Here is a 15,319-nt window from a genome sequence, read left to right as displayed (position 1 = left end):
ATAGTAGATGATACAATTTCCTTCCTATCAAATCCTACCTCCAAAGTCAGAAGTAGACAGAGCTCTGTAGAAGTTTAAGAACTTCCCAAGAAACCACAGAATACACTTGCCAATGTAATCTGTATTTTTGCACAGAGTGGATTGAGTACTGAAGTAGTCAGCAGCATGTGATCCCCAGGTGCTGTTTGCTGAGTGAGCAGAGGGGACAGGAGGTAGATGAGGGTGGAGGTGTGTTGGGAACATTTCTGGTGCTCCTTGTTCAGGGGAATTCACCATCATGAACATGCACAACAACCACTGTGGACACCAGACCAACCAGGGAACACTGTACCTCTGTCACACATGTGGACTCTTCATTCTTCTCTGTCCAACTCCTTGAGTTTCAACTACACAGCTTAGGCTACAGTTAACTGGGGAGATCAGTAATGGTGCTGTAAGGTGACAGTGAACCACTCTTTGGACTTGACATCATCATTCTGAGCAGTAGTTTAATGTTTTCCCACATTTCTTCTTCCCCAAAAGCCTGTCAGCTACTTACTTATTTTCCCTCACAGATTTCAAAGTCATGTTCTAAGGGTATTTACCTAACACTGAAGAACTAAACTGAGGAAAGTCTCATGTCTAGCCCAGTGGTGGGACACTGAGCAGTAACCCCCCATTCTCTTGGAAACACCATCCTCCACTGTAGTTCACAATTTGTGTTCAGGACAAACACTGTCAGTTTCCTCAGAGAAACATAAATATGATTGAATCCCACATTTCTTGTGTTACTGTACCCTTGCAACATTGTCCCCTCTTGGAGTGTAACTGTCACTTTCTCTCTGTAAAAGTTCAGTCTCAGGAAACAAATACATCATATGGCCATCTAAACATAAGGGATTAATATATATTTGTTTATAAATAACTGGAAATAAAATGCTTACTTACTATGCTACAGTAAATAACTGTTACAAATAAATGTTGTATGAAAGCTTTAAAAAGAGAGCCCATTTTCTTTTATCAAGAGAATAAATGATAGAGTAAAAACTAGGAAATATCATTCAGAACTAACAGAAAGTTTCAGCAGCAGATCCAGGAGTCCAGAGCAGCAGCTGCCCTTTGCTCCCACAATGCTCTCTGCCTGTGTGGTGAGCTCCCCTCAGATGGCCCTGCAGCCTCACCTGGTAGGTTGGTGGGTGTGGACACGTTAAGTGTGCAGGGAAAGCTGGGGCAATAATGTCACCTTGAGTTTTACTATGCTCTTCATGGGACTGGATCAAAGTTTTGTGTGAAATTCTCTCTGGACTTGGGAAGAAAGCACTAGGAGAACTGTGGAGGGTTCTGGATTTCTTCTCATGTACTTTTAAAAACTTTTCTTATACAGTTCACAATCTTGAAAGTTTTGTGCTCTTATCTGATTCTTCTTTGTAAGAGAGAATCCTTTTTGTCTATATCTTGTATTATAAGTAACTACTTTGAAGATAATGATACACGGTGCATTGATGAATGTTATTCTCTTATTATTTTTTATGAAATTTTGTTTTATCATAAAAAATAATAATCACAAATATCACAATTGTCAATAATATCTGATTTAGAAAATATGAGTTAATTACTGTACAGTATTAGCTTTTTTCATTTTATAAAGTAATTTCCATATATATAATGAAGGAAATATATGTTATAAATATAAACTACATATATACTTATAAATTATGCTATAAATATAAATTACATATATACATATAAATTATGTTATAAATATAAATTACATATGTGCATATACATAATTTTAAAATATTTTTATCTTTAAGATATAGAATCTGAGAGGAATTCAATTGATATGTCAAGGACACCACCACTGACAAGTACTGTGGTAAGATTTATATTGAGATCTAATTATTTATGTCTCTATCATTCACTCTTTATTACTGGTTGTATTTCGGTGTTGAATTTGCCTGTAATGTATTTATTTGCTTTTTAGTCTAACTGCTAACAGCTGTGTCGGGGAATGAAAAGCTCATGATGTATGCGGCAAAGCTCTTCTAACGTGCAGGGCGACACCAACTCAGCTTCAGTCTTCTCAGTGCCTTCTGAACGTCCTTGTTCCGCAGACTGTAGATGAGAGGATTCACAGTGGGAGGCGCCACAGTGTAGAAGATGGAAACTAGCAAATCAAACAATGATGGAGACTTGGACAGGGGGTGCAAATAGGCAAAAGACCCAGAAGACAGAAACAGAGTCCCCACTACCAGGTGAGGCAGGCATGTGGAGAATGCTTTGGAGCGGCCTTCTTGGGAGTGCATCTTCAGAATGGTGGAGAAGATGTGGAAGTAAGAAACATCAATGAACACAAAGCAGCCGATGTCCAAAAGGAGGCTGAGCCCAATGACTACCAACTCCTTGACGTTATAGAAACAGGCAAGGGAGAGCAGCTGTGGGATGTCACAGAAGAACTGGTGGACCACATGAGGTCCACACATGGGAACAGAGAAGGTGGCAACTGTGTGAAAAACTGCGTTGAGACCTCCGCTGACCCACGAGTATGCTGCCATCTGCTCACAAGCTTGGTGGCTCATGATGGTCCCATATCGGAGTGGGTGGCAGATGGCAACATAGCGGTCATAGGACATGACTGTGAGGAGAGCCACCTCTGTAGAGGCTAAAAGGACGAGGAAGAAAACCTGGGCCACACACCCGAGAAAGGAGATGAGGTTGAGGTTCATCAGAGAGTTCTCGATGGACTTGGGGACAGTGATGGAAATGAGGCACAGGTCCAGGAAGGACAAATTCCTCAGGAAGAAGTACATGGGGCTGTGCAGGTGGGGGTCCTTGGTGGTGAGTGTGATGATGAGAAGATTGCCCAGCAGGGCCGCCAGGTAAATCCCCAGGAAGAGCACAGCGTGCAGGATCTGCAGCTCCCGGACGGGAGAGAACCCGCTGAGGAAGAACGTGCTCCCTGCCGTGGCATTGTCCATTCCTCAGGCACTTTACTCCCCTCTGTAAAAACAAACCAAGTGATGTGAGACTTTACCAAATGTCCAGCTGCTCCGTATTCATCATTTCTCTTTCTCTGACTTATATTTGGATCTTTCAGAAATTTGAGATCAGAGGGGATGCCAGGAACCCCCATGGAGGCCACTTGACCAGGGTGGGCACACTGCACAGAAGACTGGGCTGGGCCTCCAGATGGAATTGTGTGCCTTAGGGTTTATCTGAATTGAGGGCTATTATCTGTAACTGACTCAACTGAGTCGTACATACATACACACATACATACATACATACATACATATTGTGCATTAAAATACATGCTTAGCAGAAAATGTGTGTTTTTGGAGCTTGGAGTTCTAAGTTCAATTTTCCACTGACCCATTTATTAACTTTGTGACTTTGATTAAATTACCTGAATAAGTGTTTAGTTCACTTATGTTCAGTGCTTTTTCATTGGTTGAATATTCCAGTTCAGTTGATTGATTCATTTAAAATACTGTAGCCAATGTGGCTGAAGTGGTAGCTCATTGGTAGAGCACCTGTTTGGCATCTGGGAGCCCCTTGGTTTGATCCTCAGCAGCTAAAATAATCTGCCTCCCAAAGGCCTTTATTAAATATTCCACTTCCTTCCTTAAGGTAATGTCAGGGAAAACTGTGAAAAACTTTGAAATGAACATATGATAGCAAAAATAAATTAGAGTGAATGTCATATATAATTGCTTTTTTTGTCTTTGAACTATTTTACAATTCCATAAATAGTAGTAAACTGCTAATTATGCACATTATTTGTCAGAGAAATGCAAATGAGTTAATTTTCCAGTTAATGCAATTCACTACTGGTAGGTAGCTTGACTTATTTCACATCTGTGTGTAATTTTCAGCTACCTTTGTCTGTCCTTATGCATGTGGTACTTTGTTTTGTTTGCTACTGGGTATCTAACTCAGTACCTTGCACTAGCCAGGCAGGCTCTGTGCAGCGGAGCTGAGCTACATCCCTGGCCCTTTATGTGGTACTTTGATTTCTCCTCTGAACCATCTGTGATATCTTGCCAGTTTCCTCATAATTTAGGAATTATATGAACCCTTTGATCTGTGTATTTTGTCAATGACACTCAATATTTGTACATTTTTATGTGTAGGAGCATTATAAATTGATACATGTGTACAATGTGCAACAGTCAAATCAGGGTGCTTAACATTTGGATCTCCTCAAAGTCTAATCATCTCTGTCTCTTGGGAAATGTTGGAGTCTCTAAATTATTTTGAAATACCTTACAGATTGTTGAAGACTATAATCAACTTGCAAGGCACAAAGAGACAAATACTGCCTGTTCCCACTTATTTATTGGTTTTGTAGAGGAGGCGACTGGAATAGTGCTCTTGAGGTACTGGAGAGGGACGGGAAGAGGAGAGTAGCTCCCTAAAGTTCATCAGAGCTCAGGCTGGTGTTCATGCTGTGTTAGCATGAAAGCCATGATCCCATCCTCTTTCTCATAATATTTATTCCCTGACATGAATAACAAATGCTGTCATCCCAGTCAAAAGTTCTGGGAAAACTCAATAGACCTTGGAAAAATTAGCCTAATTTCCCAGAGTCAGTAACACTCGAAAACTAACAGATATTCTTTATGCTTTTGTTCCATTTATTCTATTTGCCTAAATATTATGTCTCTTTAAAAATGGACCATGTTAATTATCTAATGTAATCTTCAAATTCATTTTTATATGTCAGAAACCTTAGAATTATCAGTAGCCTCCCCAACTTTAGCAATGTCTCCTTTTCAGAACTGCTCCCATGAATGATGTGTTTTTAGCCAAATCTAATTCATTGCTGCGGACATTCATTGCTGAGCCCTCTGACTGGGTTCCTTTATTGCCATCTGTTTCTCTGGCCCTGAGCCTCTCCGTCCTCATTCTTTCCAGTCTCTGAGGATTATGTTATCATCCGAGTGGCTGAGAATTGTAAATATTCCCTGTGTTTCTCCATTGAGATGCTCTTTTCTCACTTTTCTACCCTTCCTCATTTGTCTCAGAGAAAGGAAGTTTCTCTCCTTCACAGGGTCCTAGTATAGTGCACTGGGAGTACTTGTAGTTCAGAGAAGCACAAACACTAATGCTCCTATATATATATATCACTCTGAGAGGATGACCTAGGAGGATCCCTCCCTGAGACGAAGCCAAATAGTTTGGGGTTTTTCACAAATACTTTGATCTTGGTTCAGTAACTATTAGCACAGTAGTCACTGAAAGTGTAACTGCCATTTTCTTGAATTATCATGCTGATTTTTCAAGCTCAGCTTTTTGTATTGTTCTTGATAAATCTCCAGTGTCTATATATTTTCTCTTCAAATTTTCCCTCTCTTTCTTGCTCTTTGAATTTCATGTTAATAACCATACATAAATTCATGTAAAATGCTGTGTTTGTTTTTGTGAAAGGATACCCTCTCTGTAGGAAAATACTTGAAGCTCATATTCTCCTAGACATGGTTAGGCACAACTGCACAGAAATTAAAATACAACATGGTCTTGTGTGGCAGAGTGCATATTAATACTTTAAAAAGTAAGTGAACATCACCTTTTCAGAATTAATTCCAGTGGTCACAGTGTTTGACAGTGCTCCCTCACCCTCTAAATCACTTTCTCCTGGACTTCGGCTTGGCTTGGTATTATACTTGTCTACCTGTCCATAAACTTCATGCTTCATGAAAGACCTTTCAGCACATGCTGGCTTCCAGTTTCTCCTTTATCCTCCCACAATGCACCCAATACTTCCTGTTAGAGAAACAACCACTCACAAACTGAAAGCAAAGAATTCAGCGCATGGGCCCTGCAATCCAAAGTCGGCTGAGCCTTTCTTCTCTCCCTGTTAAAGACCCTCCATGACATCTACAAGAAACTGCTCTTTTCAATGGAGCATTACCAGTCAGGGGCAACACTGGTTCTCATCTTCTGGCCCTGGGCTCTGCACCACTGCCATAGCATGGGAACTTGGTGGAAATAGAGTGCAGACCCTGCTCTGCCTCTGTCCTGCAGAATCAGAAACTGGGAGATGGGCTTAGAGCAAGGTGCTCCAAGTCCCCTGGTCCACGATCATGGTGGTGTCTCACTTTTGATTAAAGCAGATCCCAACAAAGAGAAGGAAAAGGATGGACAGAGACCTAGAGGGGACAAGTGCATGGATGTTTAACGATAGGAAAGGGGGCCAAGAGATCAAGGGAGAGGGGTGAGGGGGCATCGAAAGAGAAATAGGTAGAATAAAAATGTCCCATGGAAAAGAAGCTAATAACCTCTGAGAAGGGGCTGGGGATTTAGCTCAGTGGTTTTGCCGCCTGCTGCACAAGTGCAAGGACCTGAGTTTGACCGCCAGTACCCAAAAAAAAAAAAAAAACCCAATAACCTCTGAGAATATAAACAATATGTGCCATAGCATGAGCTAGGATTAGTAATACCAACAAGAATGAAATGGAGAAAAGGGAATTAGAGGAGGGGAGGGGGATAAAAACAATCATGTATTATGTGCTTGAATCATGTCTCCAGGATGATTGCAAATGCATGCATGTACTGCAAACATGGACTAAGAAAATTAAAAATTTTTTAAATATTAGCATTTGAAAAAAGATCCTGATGCTCGGTGGATCTGAAAACCACAGCACAGAACAGTATGGTTCTCAGGTTTCTGTGTCTTACTGGAAACCTTTTGCATTTTTTGGTCAAAATGCCCCCTCCCCCCCAACATGTTCCTTTTGCTTTTCTTCAATTCTGCCTCCTAATTCTATTCTGGAATTTCCAGCATTCACGGTAAATTCTGAAGAACAACTCCACATTTCTCCTGGAGAGTCAGTTGCTCATCTCAGAATGCCTATCCTCCTTTAATGTTGTAATTGCTTAACTAATGATAATATAATCACTTCCTGTCACACAATCCTGATAACATGCAATTATGCAAAACTATTTAATATGCAAGATGGTGTCTATTACACCAAATGCGGGCAGACACCAAGTACATCATGGTTCTGAGGGAACCAAAGTGGGTTTGATGTAGAAATGTGGGAAATGCCAAGACTAACCCTGGGAGGTGGCTCTGTTTAGGCAGGGAACAGCATGCCTCCTAGGGAGCCTGTGAACACAGAGGGCCCTGAGCTCCCTCTGCAGGTGGAGTTTGCAGATGGGAGGGATGGGAGGGTGAGGGGCTTGGAGAGATGAGCCCAGGCTGGGAGGTCTTGTTTTCCTGTGTCCCCATCAGGGCTGAGTAGGCCTGCATGTGAAGATGGCCTAGCACCTAACTCTTCTTCACAGGGAATAACTGGCAAGGAGGTTATATTCAAAGCAGAGAAAAAAGTGAGGGTTTTCTTTTCAATAATACATCCAGAGTTATTAAAAATAGTCTGTAATAAATACTTATACAATAGATATGAAAAGGAAAGAGAAAGCACTAAATGATTTCAAGAGTGAGCAGGTATAGGGAAGGCCTGAGGGGGTTTCTGAGTGAGTGGGACTGGAGGGAGAGTAGAATGCACTGCAGCTGTGCAGCTTGGCAATAAATACTCCACCTCTGCTGTGCACCAGGAGAGGGTGAACTCAGCTGCACTTTGCCCTCCTACCTCTGCCTCTTTCCCACCGGGATCCTCCTGTCCAGACCTGGCCAGGCTCCAGACTCCAGAGCAGCAGGATCACTTCTCTGATTAGAGACTTGGGCAAGCCGGCCTGCAAGAGTCCTCACCTCCATGAGGATGAAGCACGTGCCTCCTGTCTTGCCATAAAATAGCTTGTGCATAGTCCTCATAACAACCATAGAAACACTGTGTCTGCGGTGGTGTGAGGAAAGTCTTGCATAACTGATGTGCAACAGGAAGTGCTGGACAGGGGAGGTGATGATCTTTTGTCCCTCAAATACCAGCAGAAACACAGCCAGCTCATCCTGGGACAACCAGGAAAGGCCAAGTCCTGCTGCACAAGGGGAGCTGAGGCACACATTGTGCTATCTGTCAACAAGCTGGCATTTGGGTTAAGGTTTTCCTGAATCTACGATTTTATCCTCCCTTTCTTTCAGTACTGAAGATTGAACTCAGAGCTTTTTACTGATCTATATCACAACCTTTTAAGGACTAGCTAAGCTGCTAAGTTGTCAAGTCCAAGTTGGACTTGAACTTGTGATCCTCCTGCTTCAGGCTCCCAGAGTGCTGGGATTACAATCATGAATCACTGACAAGTCAGATTCACTGGTTACCTGAGGGGAGCTGTGTTGAGAAGTTTATGAACATCACATCCACAACTCTATCTTGAAGAACAGGTTGCTCTCAGGCATTAGGCAGACTGGTCCACGCCAGGGTTGGTTCAGTTTGAGAAATGCAGTATTGAGAATGAGTGCTCCTGAGCAGTGATCTGCACCAGCCACATGCTGAGCTTTCCCCAGTGTTCTTTGCTGTAACTCACCAAGTTGCTGAAGGCGGCCCTGTATTCCAACTCTACAGTGGAATGGGGCCCTGGGGGGCTCTGGGAATCATCCCCAGGTTACACAGGGCATGACTGGTATGGCAACACAGATGCCCTGCCCTTTCGTGCACTTGGCAGGAGCAGCCTAGTGCAGTGACCAGGACTCAGACCAGTTGAGCTGAGTGTGCGCTGCCAGGAGATGGTGCTGATGAGGAGAGAACATTAAGTCTTAACCCTCTGACTCTGTCCTACACTCCCCTGGCACTTCTGAGCTCTGAAGCAGACCTCCTAAGCACAGTGTAAAGACAGGACTGAAAAGGGCACTTACAGAAGTGAGGCTGGCAGAGAGGCTGTACAGAGGGAAGCAAGAGGAGACACAGTTTGGGGAAGGAGTTTAAACTTCCTTGGAGTTGTTCAGCTGGGGAGCAGGAACGTGCCCTGCTCTGTCTGCAGCAGGACCCTGAGCATGATGGACAGCTGCCTGGGCTTCCTGGGGTTTAAGTGATTCTGCTGGGGTTGGCCAGCAGATGCTCTGGGAAAAACCAAATTAACCACAAATTGTCCTTGGGAAGAAAGAGATTTCTCAGGAGACACCTCATTACTGAGAGCAGCTAGGAGTTCTCAGAAGAAATCATTCCAGCTTTGATCTGGGTCACCATTGCTCAGCAATGGAGTAAGAGAACTGAAGTGTCTCTTTAAAGAATGAGAAACTAGAGAAATTTATAGCTAAATAGATGGACATTGAGGCCATGCTCTTAAGTGAAATAAATATAATTCATGTAAATACAGAATAGTTCCTTTGGTGTGAGAAACTGAAAGTATAAATAAGGATCAAAATGTGTAATAGACAAAGTGAAATAGGAAGAAAATGTCTAAAGGGGAAGGAGAAGTGGGAGGGGTTGTTGAAAGGAAAAAATTGAATGGAATAAATATGAGAAAATGTAAAAATATAAAAGGTCTTTGTAAATAGGGAGGGTTGGAGGGTTTAAAGAGAGAGCAGGGGAATGGGGAAAAATAAGAACAAAGATAGATTATGTAAAGGTACAGATTTCCAATGATGAATGCCATTATATTGTATATCTAAACTGTACCAATAAAATTAATAAAAAGAGAAGTGTATGAACACTTTTTAAGTTTCAAGTGAGATATAGTTTATTAACTTTTCACTACTATTTATTGATTTGCATTGCTTTATTTAGGCTTTCTTTGTATTAGGAAACAGACAATGAAGACATTATGCTTCTACACTATAAAAATATTTATAAAAAGAAGTTTGGATTTTATTTTTATCTTTTGTGATTCTATTTTCCCATGAAATTTTAAGTAATCAACTTGCCAATATTTTTCTTTATGACTGCTGGCTTTGAAATTTTGTTTAGAAAGATTTATTTCCCTCTGATGTTGTTTTAAATCATGCTTTCAAAAATCCATTAGACTCAGTTTTCTATGTACTTTTTTAAACCACATCCTTTTGTTTTTCCTCCACTATTGAGAACTTTTAATTTCTACCATTTTTTCTCAGAGCATCATTGGTCAGTTCTTATCTCCACTATTTCTATGCCATTAACTAGTAATGTACTAATCTGTTGTGGACTTGCTCTTCCACTAGATGCTACACAGCCACAAATTACATACATATGCACACAGACCTACAGTTTGGTACATAACAAGGACATACTGACAGACAGTGATTGAATTATCCCATTACTATATTATTTAAGTTTTCTGTTCATCTCAGAAGGTTTTTCATTTCTTTCCTTTTTAAAGCTTGTGTTTTTTTCACATATATTATATTTTACTGGTAAACACACAACATGATTGCATAACAACCTAAATTTCTTCTGTTTATTTGGCAATATGCATTTCACACATGTGTAGCATGTTTTAAAAATAAATTTCCTAATAAGTTATTAATAGATTTCATTAAGAATTAGTACTGGATTTGCTGAGGATGTAATTGCATTTAATTGAGTGTGTGTGGAGAAATATATTAATAGATTGCCTATCAGTGGCATTTCATCTCTGAAATGAACCAATTAATATGCTGTAATTTTTTTTTTTTTGGGTACCGGGGATCTTTTATCCATTTTGGACAACATTTAATATTGTTTTAGTTAGGCAAGATTCCTTTGTATCCAGAAATGTCAGGTGATTTTTTTGTTGTTCTCTTTATACTTTGAATTTCTTGTGGCATTTGTAAGGTTTAAAAAGGGCATCATACAAAAAGAAAGCAGCAACTGGTCCCATACCAATGTCATTTTCTTAAGTCGAGGTGGTTTTCTTTTTAAAAAAAAAAAAAAAGCAAAAGCAAAGGGCAGCAAACAACACAGAAATGTTAAAAAGCAAAATCTAGGACCCCTAATCTATCTCCTCCAAGGTATATCTATGTATTGTGACATTGCTACAACCTAGTTGAACCTTAAAACATTATACTTGGTGAACAAAAGCGAGACACAAAAGTCGAGTACAGTATGGTTTGGTTCATATGAAATATTCATTGCTGTCCAGTGCATGGGCAGAGAAAGTGGAGGCAGCAGTCAAGGGCTGGGATGAGGAGGAAATGAAAATTGGCCCCTAATGGGTTAATGACTCATTTGTTAAGTCATGACAAAATTCTACATTTACACAGTGTGGTGAAGAGCTCTCTAAATATACCAAAATTCACTTAACCTTCATTTTAAAATCACATGGCATCTGAAGCATACCTCAATAAAGCTTTTGTGTTCAAACAAAAACAAAGCAACACTTTCTACTATGTCTGTCCAGACTGTCTTCATGCACAGCTCAACAAATTCTTTGTACAAAATTTCTTTATTAATCCAGGGTCATCACTCACGTAACCTGTTCCCCAGGTGAAAATCTGAGTTGTCACCATTTCTTATCCTGCCTTAATTTGTTTTTAAAAACAAGTGTGCTGAGCCAGAGATGTAGCTTGGAAGCCCTGCACCTGCCTAGCAAGTGAAAGGTCCTGAGTTTGATCCTTGGTACTGGGGAAAAAAAGAACCGAGAAAAAAAATGTGCTAGAAATGTGCAAGTAGACATAATGTGACACAGAATCCTGGTGTTGTCAGGAGGGCAAACTCTTTCAATATGGGTGCTTCCATGAGTTACCTATTGTGAGTTGTGCTATAAACATGGGTGTGCATGGATTATTGTAATATGATGTCTTTATTACTTTCAGGATAATTACCCAGGAGAGGATCTGATGGATCAGATGAACTTTCTATCTTGAGCTTTTGGAGAAATCTCCATATTGATTCCATGGTGGCTATAATAGGTTTACATTCCGACCAAAAATGTATAAGGGTTCCTTTTTCCCACAATCTCCTCAGCATTTGTTGTGTTTTCAGCCCTTTTTAGTAGTCATTCTTACTGGAGTGAAGTGGAATCTCAGTTTTTGATTTGCATTTCTTTAATGGCCAAAGATGCTGGACACTTTTCTCATGCATATCAGCTCTTTATGTCTTCATCTTTGAAGTCTATACATTTCAATTGTTCATTTGTAATTGATTATTTTATTTTTGGATATCTAATTTTTTCATTTAAAATTTCTGTTTTCCCTTTTTATTTTCATTCATTAGTACACATGTATAGTAAACAATTTTTACATTCCTTTTGGGAAGTTAGAACATTTACCTAACACATCTTAATTCCTTTGTCATCCCTTTCCTTTCCCTCTCTCCCCTCTCCACCTATCCCTTGATTCCTACATTTTGCATGCATTTGCAGGACATAATATTTGCATCCCTCATGTGGTGTCGATACTATGCTTCTGTCTGAGAATGGTTTGTAAGAAATTTTGGACTCTATAGATTGTCTCTTCACTCACTCGGTTGTTTTCTTTGCTGTGAAAAAGTTACTTTTTTAATTGAGCAATCCGTTGTCCTGCCTCTATCACGATGACATAATGGGAAGTATGGGCCATAATCTTAATTTCCCCACTATAATCTGCATCTATTACCCCGGGGGCCACCATGAGTCCTTTCATAATATTGCCACTTTGTCCTAAAAGAAGTCCTACAGTATTTAGGGGTAGGGGGCCCCAGACCCCAGTAGGCAGGGCTTGCATTCCCATATCGGGGGTCAATACTGTGCGGGAGGAGGAACAGAGGTCCAATCCTGCGCTCCCTGGGGTGGCTCGGTAGAGTTCAGAAATGGATTGTTTTTCTGAGCTAGGACAAAATTCTGAAGGGCCCCATACGCTTGATTCGGGGCCTGGGGCTGGCCCCTCTTCCCGTTTCCCACCAAAATATTTCCCAATGCATCTCTTTTTGATCTACAATCTCGGGCCCAATGATTCCCTTGTCTGCATCAAGGGCAGAGCTCTGGTTTTTTATCATTGGTGGTGTTTTGTTCCTGTGTATCTCCTTCCTTTACTGGACGGGGGCATTGCCTAACTTGATGACCCATTTGGCCACACCCAAAACATCTTCCCGGTAGCCCAGGAATCCAGGCTCCCCGCCTCTGCTGTACCAGAATTTGTTGTACAGTTTTTCCCTGTAAGGTGGCAGCCATAGCTAAGACTTGGGTATAGGCAGGTCCAATTTCAGCACATAATCGAATATAATCCGAAATAGACCCTCGATTTTTATAGGGCCCAATGGCTGCCTGGCAAGGGACATTAGCATTGTCAAAGGCCAATTGTTTAAGGAGCATAGCACCAGCATCTGATTCTCCTAACAAATGAGTAATCATTTGCATAAGGTGATCTACAAACTCTTGAAAAGGTTCATCAGCTTTTTGTTTTATCTTAGACAGCTCCTCTGCATGCTGGCTGGAAAGGGGAATTTTGCGCCAAGCACATTTAGCAGCAGCATTTGACTGAATAAGTGCCTCTCAGCGGAGTTCGGCTTGGGCTCAAATGGTGCGAAACTGTCCTTCCCCGGCCAGCATGTCAAAGGTAAAATTGATCCCATTCATGGCATTTATCTCAGCTGCTTTTTGGCATTGTTCCCCAAAATCCGTTTTCCATAACAAATAGTCTCCCCTGATAGGCAAGCTCGAGCAAGTTGTTTCCAATCCTCAGGTAAGAAAACATCAAACGAAGTGAGAGTATCTATCAGAGCTTGCGTAAAAGGGGCTTTGGGGCCATACTGAGAGCAGGCCCCTTTTAGTTCCTTTAATTGTTTAAAAGCAAGGGGGCAATAATCAACCCCCATTAGATTATCCTGATTATCATATCTCTGCATCACAGGAAAGGCCCTATGAGTGGTGACATGTTGAAAGCCTGGGACTACTTCCCCGCGATCACCTCCTTCGGCCAGAATTTGTTGCAATGGGGAGAGCTCTTTATTCCATTGAAAAGTTTTAGGTTCCCTATATTCCTGGGACAGAAACACCTCCGGCAGGCCACAAGTCATGTGTGTGCTCTCGGTATGTTGATAGAGTTCAAAAACGATGCCGGAGGGCGGTTTTTTAGATAACATCCCTTCAAACTTTCATCTCATTTGTTCTATTTCTTTTTTGAGATTTTCTAGTTCTATGTCCCGTTTTTTAACTTTATCACTTTGTTTTATAGGTAAAGATTTTTCTGCTTCCTCCTGTGCTGCCAAGGCAACCACAGGGGGAAGAGGCCAGCGATCATCTAAAACTTCCTCATCTGAAGGATCAACGTTTGGAGGGGTGGAAGGGTCCTCATTAAAAAAGGGATTAGTGGTCGGGGGACGACAATTTTCCTCATCCTTTTCTTTTGGATATTCCGGCAACTTAAAGCTTTCGTGCCGTGGATCTAGACTATCACGTATGAGGGTCCATAGACTAAAAGTATCCACAGGCACTTTGGATGGCCCGTGGCCGGCATGATAATCCTGTAATTTCTTTCCTACCTTATTCCATAATTCTAAACAGTTCCCTCCGTGGGGAACCAGGGGCAGACCTTTTCAACAAACTCTAAAAAGGCACAGAGCTGTTGATGCCTGACGCGCGCACCTCGGGCCTGTAACATATTTTTAAGCGTTTGAGCGAACAGCGCCCTGCTACTGCCTTGCCCCATACTCTCCCGAGTATTACCGCCGCCCGTCACTTACCGAGCGCCCTCGTATTCCCGCGGCGTCCTTCACTCTGGTATCCCCCATATTCAGGTCCCTGTTCAGGCGCCACCTGTGGCGGACCAGCCATCACCAGTCGAAAGGTTCCTGAACGGGGGAAAGGAGGACTGAGAAAATAAGACAAAGAGACAGAGTCGGGAGGGCTCCCAAGACCGAGCGAGCAAGTTTATTTACCCCTCTCTTTTATACACTCTGTGAGTTAGGTCATTAACCATGACCTTTATCCAAAACACCTGCTTCCTTGTTTGCTAGTTCTTTGGGAATTCCCCACCCTCATGGGCTTCCTTGTTTCTCGGGCTTGCAGAACAGTCATCACGTTCCAGGGCAATCTGATTCGGCAAGGACGCGGTTCCTCATAACATGGTCTCCCTGCTCTGTACTATGGAGGGTGAGATTCAACATGGAGCCTCTGTGGCTAACACCGCTCTCCACACTTCTGAGCCCTGAGCTCTTCTCATTCACCTAGTCCTACCCTGAGGTGCATGTCCTGGTTAATAAAGCTCTGCTTTCACTCCTACTTATGTGTGTCCTTCTCAAGTTAGTGGTCTAGGACAGTAAAACTTCCCAACAATAGTGGAATTTCTAGATCATGTGGTTCGTCAATGTTCAACTACGTATCTCAGTAAATGAACACTGCTCTCTACCGTGGCTACACTATTTTGCATTTAAACCAACAATACAAAAGGGACAATATTTTCATACCTCACAAGCATTTGGTCTTTTCTCATTATTTTTTCTTTTTTAATGAGTAATTTCCAATCTAATATATGTATGACATCTCATTTTTTACTGATTAGAGATATGAGTATCCTTCCATGTGCTTCTTGCCCAATAGTATATTTCCTTTAGAGGAATGTTTATGCATG

At 41.5% G+C, this 15,319-nt stretch overlaps 1 protein-coding gene across 1 annotated transcript; it reads right to left on the bottom strand.

The window, feature by feature from the left end:
• Nucleotides 1–1,812: 1,812 nt before the first annotated feature.
• Nucleotides 1,813–14,878, bottom strand: LOC101713978 (olfactory receptor 14A16). The gene is made up of 2 exons (XM_087203721.1): nucleotides 14,433–14,878; nucleotides 1,813–2,979 (listed from the first exon to the last, which is right to left on the bottom strand). The coding sequence occupies exon 2, from the start codon at nucleotides 2,955–2,957 to the stop codon at nucleotides 2,025–2,027; it is 933 nt and encodes a 310-aa protein (XP_087059847.1). The 5' UTR covers nucleotides 2,958–2,979; nucleotides 14,433–14,878; the 3' UTR covers nucleotides 1,813–2,024.
• Nucleotides 14,879–15,319: the final 441 nt, after the last annotated feature.

This window comes from Heterocephalus glaber, unplaced genomic scaffold, assembly GCF_053883595.1.
Source record: "Heterocephalus glaber isolate CG9 unplaced genomic scaffold, H.glaber_assembly_v1.0 deba00001806, whole genome shotgun sequence".
NCBI classification, from domain to species: domain Eukaryota; kingdom Metazoa; phylum Chordata; class Mammalia; order Rodentia; family Bathyergidae; genus Heterocephalus; species Heterocephalus glaber.
Note: the sequence above shows the minus strand (reverse complement) of the source record. Positions and strands in the feature narration are given on the sequence as shown.

What these genes read in the sequence shown, in the direction of transcription:
- LOC101713978 (XM_087203721.1), bottom strand. Translation starts at nt 2,957, where the DNA reads ATGGACAATGCCACGGCAGGGAGCACGTTCTTCCTCAGCGGGTTCTCT.